This window comes from Symphalangus syndactylus, chromosome X, assembly GCF_028878055.3.
Source record: "Symphalangus syndactylus isolate Jambi chromosome X, NHGRI_mSymSyn1-v2.1_pri, whole genome shotgun sequence".
NCBI lineage: Eukaryota > Metazoa > Chordata > Mammalia > Primates > Hylobatidae > Symphalangus > Symphalangus syndactylus.
This window is the reverse complement of record NC_072447.2, coordinates 154,665,937-154,678,780: the sequence shown is the minus strand read 5'-3', so window position 1 is coordinate 154,678,780 and position 12,844 is coordinate 154,665,937. Positions and strand designations below refer to the sequence as shown.

Sequence of the window (12,844 nt, the reverse complement as noted above, 5' to 3'; positions counted from 1 at the left end):
AGCCAATATATCCTTCTAAAAAAGAACAAAGTAGAGAGACGGGGAGTGGCAGCTCATGCCTGTAATCCCAGCACTTTCAGAGGCTGAAGTGGGAGTACTGCTTGAGCCTAGGAGTTCAGGACCAGCCTGGGCAACACAGGGAGACTTTGTCTTAAATTTTTTCTTTTTAATTAGCCAGACGTGATGGCACATCCCTGTGGTCCCAGATACTTGGGAGGCTGAGGTGAGAGGATTGCTTGGGCCTGGGAGGTTGAGGCTGCCATGAGCCATGATCATGCCACTGCACTCCAGCCTGGGTGACAGAGTGAGACCCTGTCTCAAAAGATTTTTAAAGAAAATAAGAAAGCCTAAAATACAGCCATGTATATGGAAACTTGATTTATGATAAAGATGACACTGCAGAGAATTTGAGATTGATCGTGGATTTAAATACAAAAGTTAAAAATATGATTATCTTAGAAGAAAATATAAGGCAATATCTGTGCACCCTTTGGTAGACAGAAATTCCTTAGTTCACAAAAACATAATAACAATAAGGAAAAGAACTAATAAATTGGACTTCATCAAAATTAAAAATTTCTGCTCATCAAAGGATAACATTAAGGTAATGAAATGGCAAGCCATATCCTGAGATAAAGCACACTATATCTGTGCAGACCTAAAAAAATATATTTTGAAATATTTATATATTCTGAAAATATAAAAAGCTCCTAAAATTCAATAATAAAAGGACAAAGAATCCAATTTTTAAAATGGTCAAAAGATGTAAACAGATACTTCACCGAAGAATATATACAAATGCCCATAATCATGTGAAAGGATCCTTAACATCATCTTTTTTAAAATTAGGGAAATGCAAACTAAAACCTCGTGGAGACATCACTTTAAATACTAGAATGGCTAAAATAAGCACTGAATGTATGAAATGGTAACAGTGGCTTATTGGTTAAACAATATATTTAGAATAAAATACTGGAACATAACGTAATATATATCTGTTGAGATGGGGGTATATGGAGATAAAATGTTCCAAGCTTTCACTATCAGAGAAAAGTGTTAAAGTATCAATTAACGTTATTTATTTTATTTTATTTTTTGAGGTGGGTCTCGCCCTGTTGCCCAGGCTGGAGTGCAGTGGTGCTATCTCGGCTCATTGCAACCTCTGCCTCCTGGATTCAAGCAATTCTCCTGCCTCAGCCTCCCGAGTAGCTGGGACTACAGACGTGTGCCACCATGCCTGGTTAATTTTTGTATTTTTAGTTGAGATGGGGTTTCACCATGTTGGCCAGGCTGGTCTCAAACTCCTGACCTTGTGATCCACCCGCCTCAGCCTCCCAAAGGGCTGGGATTCCAGGCAGGAGCCACCGCGACCGGCCTAAAGTTATTATATTATATTTTATTTTTTAAGTCAAGGATGCATGCTGACTGAAACTCTCATACATCTACTGGGAATGTTAAATGGTAAAATTACTTTAGAAAACAGTTCGGCAATGCCATATAAAGTTAAACATATGCTTACTATATAATCTTGTAGTTCCATTCTTTAGGTATTTACCAAGAGAAATGAAAGCATATACTCACACAGACTTACATGTAAATCATCCCAGTATCTTTATTCACAAAAGTTGAACACTGGAAACAATCCAGATATCCATTACTGGGTGAATGAATAAACAAATTAGGTAATATCAGTACAATGGAATGCTGCTGTGAAATTAGTAGGAACAAGCCACTGATAGATGCAACAACATGAATGAACCTAAAAATATGCTGAGTGGAGGAAGCCAGACACAAGTGAGTACATACTGTAAAATATTTATATGAAACTCCAAGAGAAAAATCTAATCCATAGAAAATGAAAGCACATCAGTGGTTACCTAGGACCAAGGAGGGGATGGCATGGGCACAAAGTAATCTTTGGGGAGATGGGAGTATTCTATAGATGATACTTATGAGAAAGGGCAGAAAGGGGTATCACCAGATGGTAGACGTCTCAAAAGAGCACAGGTTACCCAACAGTGTGATCCAGTAATGGTCTAAGAAGCACTAGACATCAAAGAAAATATGGATTGCACTTCTTGAGCTCTTGATTCTGAATTATCAACCACATTTTGAGAACCAAAACAGTGTATTCAAGAGGAGAATCAGGTTTCAGTTAAGACCAAAAGGGGGTTATGCATTCAGAGAAGGGGTTGAGAAAATAGCTGGACTCACCAGTCATAGAGTAGCAGAGTTGGGCAGTAAGAAGAGTTTGCGATAAAGGGTTCGTAAGTGTATGGGTGGGTGATAGGGTCAGATAGGACTTTGTATAACAGAATTAAGCCTGACTGAAAGTGAATTAATAAATATCCTTGCCCTTGTGGTAGTGTCTGAAGTAAACAGATATATGAAATGTGATTAATTTTGATTATCTCCTAAGGGGAGAATGGGTACTCATTTTGAATGCTGTGGTCTGAAATATCTAAATTTTTTATCCTTAGGACTTAACTCTGTATAAGGCACAAAACAGACAGTTAGCAATGTTGGAGAAAAGAAGACAATAAGAGCTACATTAATAATAATAACAATATATTTAATAATTACCACAAAAAAAGTACATTATTAACTCCGATGGGAACAAATGTGGTACAGTGGGCTACTTGGCTGTGCCTGAGAATTAAAGTCCTTTCCACTCATCACAGATGTGGTTTGGTATAAGAAACACATGTCATCACGTAAGTGCACTAGAAGTGCTCAAAGGAGACGAGGGAGGACAGTAAGTTCTACCTAAGCCTTTTCAGAAATGTTTTCTAGTCTTGAAAGAGAAGCACTGGTGACAGGCTGAATATCTTTTAAAATGCCAAGAATCTCTTTGTCCATCCATGAAGTGTACCAAAGGCTTGATTGAGAGCCCTACCAGCTCTGACTAGCTAAGAGCTTTCCAAAAAGTTGACAGTTTTAATTAAGCCCTAGAGACTAGAGCTCTAAAAATCTCTACTGAGATATGGCACAGAAACACTTATGTTGCAATACAGTTCTCTCCATCTAAGCACTAGCAGCACACTGCTATGAATGTGTCAGAGTGGACAACTGCATTTGCTAATAACCATTAATAAAGTAGCTTGTTTCTCCCATTAAGTAACTACTTGGTTGGTATGATCTGAAGGTTTTCAAGGCCTGGATCCATTCTCAGAGATTACCAGGTTACAGATTCAGAGAGTTTGTTAATAAGTATTAGCTATGTGGCAGATTCCTTACATGGCTTAAAATGTGTTTTGGCTAATCAGCCTTGATGACTCCCTGCCTAGTTGGTGCAAAGGTACTCCTAGGGTATTTCTGTTGAAATTGTACGGAGTCTTTTGCAGCCTGGATTTTCATTTATATAGCAAATATATAAGTAAGGTACTACAACAGACCAAGATAGAAAAGGAAGCCCCAGAGGCTTCAGCACACATGGCTGACCCTCTGGGTAGAGTTAATGGACACAGTGCCTTCTCTGCTTGATTTCGCATATAGCCTCTTTCACCTCATTAGGAATTCATTCCATGCCCCACTTGACCCGGGCTAAGGAGGCTCACTTTCTCCATCCTCTTCAGCATGCCAACGCTCAGAAAGACATTCTGACCATTTCCCCTTCCTCAAGTTTGAATGACTTTGTACATCTACTGCTTTATCAAAATCCTGGGGGACAGAGACAGTAGGGAATATTCATAGATGAGCAAAATGGAGGCACAGAGAGAATAAATTGCCTAAGATATAAAGCAAGTAAGTGGGAGCACTCAGAACATCTAACTTCTAGTGTAGTACTCATTGAGACTAGAAAAACACCGCTAGCAATTGTAAAATTATTATGATAATATTGTTGTTAACGCTGATTATACTTATACTATTATAATTAATTATATAGTATGACAACACTATTGTTCTAACAACAGTAAAGACAATAGTCATGTTAATTATAGAAGCTACTATTTATGGAATGATTACTCTGTGTCAGGTATTATACTATAGACTTTATGTGTGTGTATATATATATATGTATAAATATATATGTATATATAATCTTCAATCCCTAACAAATCTCTGTATTATCTGGTGTTATTACCCCCCTTTTACACATGATAAACTGAGGCTGTCTGGGGTAAAACACCTTATTCAAGGTCATATTACTAGTAGGTGAGGTTGCTCAGTTTTCAGCCTAGTTCATTCTGACTCTAAAGCTTATACCGTTAATCACAATTATATATATATATATATATATATATATATATTCACATGCATATCTCAAATATGAAAAGATTAGAAAAAATGTAAAATATAATTTAAATGTAAATAAAGCCTTGAATTTAGAATAACACTCCCCCCAAAAAAGAATCAATTGATCTAAAGACAAGCTTAGATTTGGCAAAAACTCACGAGAAACAGATTTCGGAATAGTTTTCATCGTTCACAAAGCCCAGTAGGGACCTAGGGTGTGATGCAGCTACAGAACCACTTTCCACAATAGTTTGCTGCATTATCAGAAGAGTGTCCAAAATTAAGGAAGTAAGCATCCTACTGAATTCCGACCATGTCCTGAGTCTTGGGCTCAGTTCTGGGCTATTCAGAAAACAAAACAAAACAAAACAAAAAAAAACAGGATAGGGAAGGAAGTAAACAAGAAAAGGAGTTCATTAGGTGAACTTGAATCTCCATGTTCATTCTGAAGACAAGCAGTTTCGCAAGGGACCATAACCCTTTTAGGTCTCTGAAGGTCTGTTCTGGAGAGTAAGGAGCAGATTTTTTTTCCCTTGCATGGCCACAGAAGAAACTCCAAGATCGGTCTGTGGACCAGTAGCTAGAAGAAGCCAGATTTCAGTTCATGAGCTAGTTTTTTTTCTAATTAAAATGCCCTCTTACAATGAAATGGACTACCTGCTCTTTAACGGAAATGTTTAAGCAGAAGCTAGAGGACAACCATTAAATGTAATCCATTGCAGATGCCTATATAGTCTTCTGCCAATTGGGATGGGCTGGTTACTAGGTGGACCCATCAGATTTGATAGTCTGGTGTTTTTTTAAAATTTTATTTTATTTTAAAGGGGCCATTTTGAGTGGGGTAAAGCTTCTCCTTTCAAATAGGAAATTAGTGATTTCATCGAATAAGCTCTCAATGTCTTCCAGTTGCAACTGGTTCTCATCTTTTCTCTCCTCAGGTGTCACCACTGTGCTTACCATGACCACCTTGAGTATCAGTGCCAGAAATTCCTTACCTAAAGTGGCATATGCGACGGCCATGGACTGGTTCATAGCCGTCTGTTATGCCTTTGTATTTTCTGCACTGATTGAATTTGCCACTGTCAACTATTTCACCAAGCGGAGTTGGGCTTGGGAAGGCAAGAAGGTGCCAGAGGCCCTGGAGATGAAGGTGAGATATAGCAAAAGAGGAACTGAGAAGCACCCCCTGAGAGACCTGTATTGGGACCAGGAGTGGGCAGCCTATAGCCTGCAAGAACTGGGCAGGGCTATGTGCTATTCACTGGGGTCATCAATCCAATTCTCAACTGGAGTGCTTCTTGGCAACCTGGCATGTTGTCTGAGGGCAAAGAAAAGAGGGCAGGTATCATGGAGGGTTGATGTCTTGTGGTGAAGGATCAAACCTAAATGTGGTGCTGCTAGACTCAAGGGGCACCCATTGGTACTTACAAAGTCACTCAAAGGCTTGGACTCTATCTTCAACCCAAAGTACAATCTCTAAGGCCACCTCTGCCCCTCTTTCCAGTATATTCAAATTATAGTCAAAACAAAATGATCATCTTTCCTTCTATGTCTGCTTATTTTGCATTCTGTACCTGGAATGCTCTTTGTTTTTTCCCATGCCTGTTAAAGACCTACTCATTCTTCAAGTCCCAACTGAAACGCTACTTTCTCCATAGAGCCTTTCTGGAATCATTCACAGATTTATCTTTTGAGGCATGGGTGCTCCTGATATTAAAATAATTTATTTATATTAGTTTTTGTCTTCCTCTCACTAGACTGTGAACATTTTGAGGGCAAGAGCTTGTCTGCATCTTATTTCTAGCTAGCCAACATCCTTGCATAGCATCTGACTCACAGTAAAAGCTGAATAAATGTTGATTGGATTGGTGCATTGTTGGGAAGGAAGAAGAGAGATTAAAATCATTAAACCAACTAAATTGATAGGAATAAAACATGAATACAGTGAAATCAAGATCGTTGTCCCTGGCTGCTTTAAATAAGTTCAGGTCGCTAGAACTAGATGAAGATTATCAAAATATGCTAAGAGGAACTGGCAAATGTGATCTCAGGACCATCCTGGTACTCCTCAAATAATCATGGAGAAGAGAAACGATAATGATTTTTCAAATTAGGAGAAAATATGTATTGCATAGAGTATAGATTGGTGAGTTGGCAAAATTTGAATAATTTTTAACTACTTATTTAGATAAAATTTATTAACTCCTTGCTATAAATTATGAAGAGATAAGTGTAGTTCTACTTCCTTAATCTACTCTACCATAGGATTTTTTGCTTGGTTTTATTATACTTAATCTAGTTGCTACCTTTGTACCCTTAAAGTATATTTATTCCTCTATAACTTGGTTTATCAGCTAGGAACAGGGTCTGTTAGCCCCCCACCCACGAAGAATATAAGGAAATCAGTACACGCCCACTCCTACCTCTCCTTCTCTCTACCAGTTCCTATCATCTCCTAACTTCTGTTTGCTATACTACTATTGCTCCATTATTACATTTTGTAACACTTACATCCTTCCATGCAATTGTAAATCCTATAATTGTTTAGTCATAGATCTACATGTAAATGGGTTCTTTTCTTAAAATCGTCCTTTTATCTATCATTTCTATTCACTGTATATTTACATCAATTCCTTTTTTTAACTTTTAAGTTCAGGGGTACAAGTGCAGGTTTGTTATATAGGTAAACTTGTGTCATGGGGGTTGGCTGTATGCTGTACAGATTATTTTATCACCAAGATATTAAACCTAATATTCATGAGTTATTTTTAATGATCCTCTCTCCTTCTTCCCCCCACCTTCCCAAAGGCCCCAGTATGTGTAGCTATCTTCTATAAGTTTCTTTAAGATGGTCTCATGGGAACCATATTTCCTTCTGTTTTGAATGTATAAAATCATTGTCTATTGTGTTTATACTTAAATAATAGTTGAGCTTTTGTACAATCCATGGGTCACATTCTCTTTTTCTGATGACTCCATGAAGACATTGATTACAATACTCAATTGGTCATTTTCTTCCTTTTGTAACAAAGTTTGTATTAGTCGCATGATAGTTTGTCTTCAATTATTACTTGAAGTTGCATTAGAGAATTTTTTTACTACTCTTGTTATGTATGGAAGTATCATTGGGGGAGTAACTGAGAGAGTTAGCAGGATAGTAATGAGTAGCTGAGAATGAGTAGTAGAGAGTAGTTTGAGCATCACTTGTTGTCTGTATAATCTCTTATGAGTAGTCTTCCTTGTAGTTGTGATTCTACTTCTGACTAGTAAGAACTTTCCCTTGTTCACAGGAAATCCCTCTATGTTGATACAGGTGTCTGTGTGCATGTCTCTGTGTGTGTTTGTGTATGTGCTTGTGCATGTGTATGCGTGTATAGTATTATATTCTTTAATTTTGCAGTCTCTGTCTCCTCTGCCACTGTGTGGTAGTCAGAGTTCCAGGATGTTCTCATTACCAGTTTGAAAACTGATTTTATTTCAAAACAGGGATTGTTTCTTTCCTTTGTCAGGTCATGCCACACACTTTTGGGACACTATCCTTGACCTGAAATCTAGAGCAGCAGGTATCCTCAGTGTCATCTTCACCCTGATCTGATTTTCACTGCACTTCACTTTCACTTTCACTTCACTTCCGAGCCCTTACTTTTTGGGATTAAGGTTATAAAAGCTATTAAGTTTCACCAAAGATAGAGTTTTGGTTTTTATTTCTCATCTTACTGTTTTTGGTTGGTTGTAGAGAGGAAAAATGAACAAAGGTATCCTTACTCTGACATATTAAACTGGAAGTTCCCTAAAATACACTATTAAACAGATAGATATTTTAGGAGCAGTTAGCAGCAATCAGTGATATACAGCTTGAGTTCACTAATAAGAAATTATCTAACCTCATGAGCATTTATCAACAGTTTATTGGACTAGTGGACCAGAAAATGTCATAGATTTTAATAAAACATTTGACTAAGTTTTAAAAAATTATACCTCCATGAAGAAAAGGAAGCAGGCTGGATGTGGTGGCTCACGAAGAGGGCAGATTGCTTTAGCCCAGGAATTTGAGACCAGCCTGGGCAACATGGTAAAATCCCGTCTCTACAGAAAAAATTAATAATTATCTGGGCATGGGTGCACATGCCTGTATTCCCAAGTAGTCAGGAGGGTGAGGTGGGAGGATCATCTGAGCTCGAGAAGTTCGGACTGCAGTGAGCCAAGGTCGCACCACTGCACTCCAGCCTGGGGGACAGAGTAAGATGCTGTCAAATGAAAAAAAGAAGAGAGAGAGAAGAGAGAGAGAGAGAGATAAAGGAAGGAAGGAAGGAAGGTGAAAAAAATAGTACAATTAGGCTGATGTAGTTGGTTGACCAATTCAAATCAAATAGAATTAACTGATGGCACTGGGTGCGGTGGCTCACACCTGAAATCCCAACAGTTTGGGAGGCCAAAGCAGGCAGATCACTTGAGGTCAGGAGTTCGAGACCAGCCTGGCCAACATGGCGGAACCCCATCTCTACAAAAATACAAAAAATTAGCCAGGCATGGTAGCATGCTACTTGGGAGGCTGAGACGTGAGAATCACTTGCACCCGGGAGGTGGAGGTTGCAGTGAGTCGAGATTGTGCCACTGCACTCCAGCCTGGGCAACAGAGAGAGACTCTGTCTCTAAATAAATAAATAAATAAATAAATTGACTGATGGACTGACAGACACCAAACTGAATGGAGGTCCCTGGGGATACACTACAGGACTTTGTCTTTGACTCCGCTTTTTCAAATGTTGTTATTAATGAGTAAATGAAGACATATAGGGTAGAAGACTCAAATTTATAAGCTGGTATTAATGAATATTGGTTGGGGAATGAGTATTTTCTGAATTAGGAATCAAAGAGGATTTCTAAATTTGAAAGGACAAGCTTAAATTAAAATATTAACATTTGCTAAATCAAATATAAATTCTTACACATAGGTACAAAAAATAGACCTGGGATTAAAAAAGCTTAACAATTAAACATTGAAAATAAAATGCTAGGATATGAAGAAAATGCAAATCTAATGTATGCCTACTTTGTGGTACAACTCTGGAAAAGCTCAATTTGATTTGGGTCTGAGTTAGGAATCACCTAGAACTAGCGAGAGGATAAGCCCTTTTTATTATGTACTGGTTGGCCCATGTTTAGAGTACACCGTTCCAGTTTGGTAACTACACTAGAGGAGGGACAAATGCCTCAGGGGGATGATTATTGCTACTTTTAGATACCTGCAAGGCTTCCATGATGTTTTATAAAAAAAGAGACAGATTTTTTTTTTTATGGCCAGCAAGAGGAGTAGAAGTGGTTTGAAGACAGAGAGAGGACTCAAATAGATTGTTAGAAACTCTAGAACTAGACATCAGAAATGATGACCATTTCTCCATTTAAAAAGTGCTAAAATTTTAAATAGAGAGAACAAAAAGAATATTATAAAACTATTTTGCAAAGATAGTGATCTCAGTCTTCCTCTTTAGTCTCTATGGTCAGTCCATTTATCTCAAGAAACATATTATGAGAATTGAAAAAAAAGATGGAATGCATAAAAATGGATCTCTAATGTACGGGTGCTATGCTTTGTCTGCACTGCTATAATGCGGAGCAACTAATAGTGAGATCAACGGAAAAAAATTTGAAGTGCATTGGAAGGGAAAATATTAGAATTTAATAATAACTTAGTTTATTTTTTCTTCCACTAGGGAGACATATTAAACCTTTTTGCTTCCTAAAGCTAGAATGGGTGAGCATAAAACAGTTTTAAAATAATATAACTGATTTTAAAATTTATTTTTGATCTGTATTATGATCAGGCATTAGATAAAATGTGAGAGGAGGCCGGGCACGGTGGCTCACGCTTGTAATCCCAGCACTTTGGGAGGCCGAGGCGGGCGGATCACGAGATCAGGAGATCGAGACCACGGTGAAACCCCGTCTCTACTAAAAATACAAAAAAATTAGCCGGGCGCGGTGGCGGGCACCTGTAGTCCCAGCTACTCTGGAGGCTGAGGCAGGAGAATGGCGTGAACCCGGGAGGCGGAGCTTGCAGTGAGCCGAGATCGCGCCACTGCACTCCAGCCTGGGCGACAGAGCAAGACTCCATCTCAAAAAAAAAAAAATGTGAGAGGAAACATTATGAAGGAAAAAAAGAAGATACAGAAATAAAACCTCATTTTTAAATGAAGATAACTGACTACCCTGTAATTGCACTCTAGACAATAGATGAACTGTGGGTTTTTGATGATCAACCACATGTTTTTATCACTGCTTCCTTTGAAGATTCCACTAAAATGAGAGTAAAGGAATAAAACAGGTATAAAACCACAAGTAACAGATGAGAAGGACAAGGGATGTCAGTCAGACAAGAGATATTAACACATCTATAGAAGAATGAACATGGATGGAGGTTATAATAACTGGTTTATCAAACTGCAGTAAAACATAACCCTGGAGAAATTCAGTGTTAGGAAGCGCTAGATACAATAGAGAATAAAACAAAAGTCTGTGTACAGAGTACTCTAGACTCCAGAGCCTGCTCAATATGTGAAATGTCTCCAGCCAGATGTATACTCTCCAGGAAAAAACAGCAGGGTTGCTCTTCTAAAGAAGCTGAGCATCCCCAGAGGAAAGTTTTTGCATACTGACATTTTGAAGTACCCCCTCAAAATGACCTACTTTACCTAATCATCCTAAATCACAGCCCACCAATCAACAAGCTCAGATTAGCTACATGAGCAAACAGACATCTTCTCTGTTGCCAAATAATACTGGGATATCAAGGATCACCAGTTAAAAGTTTGCAGTGTGAAAGAGAATAGCAAAGATTATAACAAAAACAGGCAAACAAACTAAAAAGGAACACCTCATCTTGAAGGGAGGGGACAGACATAATTTAGGGAATTAAAGAGAACGTAAGAAAAACAAAACTTTTACTTTAGATTTGTAAATATATCATATTAATAAAATAAGAACAGGATGCTATATAAAAATAAATTAGAGAATAAGGAAGAGGTATTGAAAATAAAAAGAAGTGCCAAAATAAAAATTTCAATAGAGAAGTAGGAAAATAAATTAAAGGAAATCAATCTATAAGTAGGGCAGAAAAAAAAGAATGTGAAAGGAAAAGTAATAGATCTAGGGATAAAACCAAGAAGTTCATCCAAATTTAAAAAGAAAAATTATATTGAGTATCTTTCCCAACCACAATAGTATGAAACTAGAAAGCAATAAAGAGAATAATTTTGGAAAATTCACAAATACATGAAAATTAAACAACATTCTCCTGAACAACCAATAAGTCAAAGGAGAAATTAAAAGGGAAATTTAAAATATCTTGAGACAAAAATAGACCTACAACATACCAAAACTTATAACAGGCAAAGCAGTTCTAAGAAGAAGGAAGGTTATAGCAATAAATACCTACATAAAAAAGAATAAAGATCTCAAATAAGCAATCTAACTTTATGCCTTGAGGAACTAGAAAAAGAAGAACTAAGCCCAAAGTTACTAGAAAGAAGCAAAGACTAAAGATCAGAGCAGAAATACATGAAATAGGGAACTTAAAAATCAATAGAAAAGATCATTAAAACTAAGACGTGTTTTTTTCAAAAGATAAACAAAATAGACAAACCTTTAGACTAAGAAAAAAGAGAGAAGACTCAAATACAAAAAATAAAAAATGAAAGAGGAGATGTTAACAACTGTTATCACAGAAAAACAGGATCATAACAGATTACTATAAACAATTATATGCCAGTAAACTGATAATCTGGAAATAATAGATAAATTCCTAGACATACATCACCTGCTAAGGCTGAATCATGAGGAAATGGAATATCTGAACAGACCAATAATGAATAAGGAGCTGAATCAGTAACAAAAAGTCTCCCATCAAAGAAAAGCCCAGGACCTGATGCCTTCACTGCTGAATTCTACCAAGCACTTAAAGAAGAACTAATACCAATCATTCTCAAATTCTTCCAAAAAATTGAAAAGGGAATACTTCCAAACTCATTTTATGTGGCCAGCATTACCTTCATACCAAAGACAGGCAAATATACTACAAGAAAAGAAGATTACAGGCCAATATCCCTGATGAACAAAATAGATGTAAAAATCCTTAACAAAATTCTAGCAAACCAAAGTTAACAGTATATTAAAAGAATCATTCCCCAGAACTTCTTAAAGTATATATATAATACACTATGTGTGTGTGTGTGTGTGTGTGTAAATATATATATATATATATATATATATATATATATATATATATATATATATCAGGCAATGGCTGTAAGGGTTAAATCATAAACTTTAAAAAAATATTCACCTTGACCTAGTGGGATTTATCCAAGGGATGCAAGAATGGTTCAACTTGTGTAAATATATAAATATGCTACACCACATTAACAGAATGAAGTCCAAAACCAAGTTGTCATCTCAATAGATGCAGAAAAAGCATTTGACAAAATTCAACATTCTTTCATGATAAAAAAAAAAAAAACCTCTCAACTAATTACAATCACAATAAAGGCCATATATGACAAACCTGCAGCTAACATCATACTCAATGGTAAAAGGTTAAAAGCTTTTTCTC

General features: G+C 37.0%; 1 protein-coding gene across 2 annotated transcripts in view; it reads left to right on the top strand.

The window, feature by feature from the left end:
* Window positions 1–12,844, top strand: part of GABRA3 (gamma-aminobutyric acid type A receptor subunit alpha3) — a 271,961-nt gene that overhangs the window by 243,834 nt on the left and 15,283 nt on the right. For both annotated transcript variants that reach the window (XM_055268325.2, XM_055268326.2), the window contains exon 9: window positions 5,175–5,386. In XM_055268325.2, the coding sequence (XP_055124300.1) occupies window positions 5,175–5,386 (212 nt within the window). The remainder of the gene's footprint in view (window positions 1–5,174; window positions 5,387–12,844) is intronic.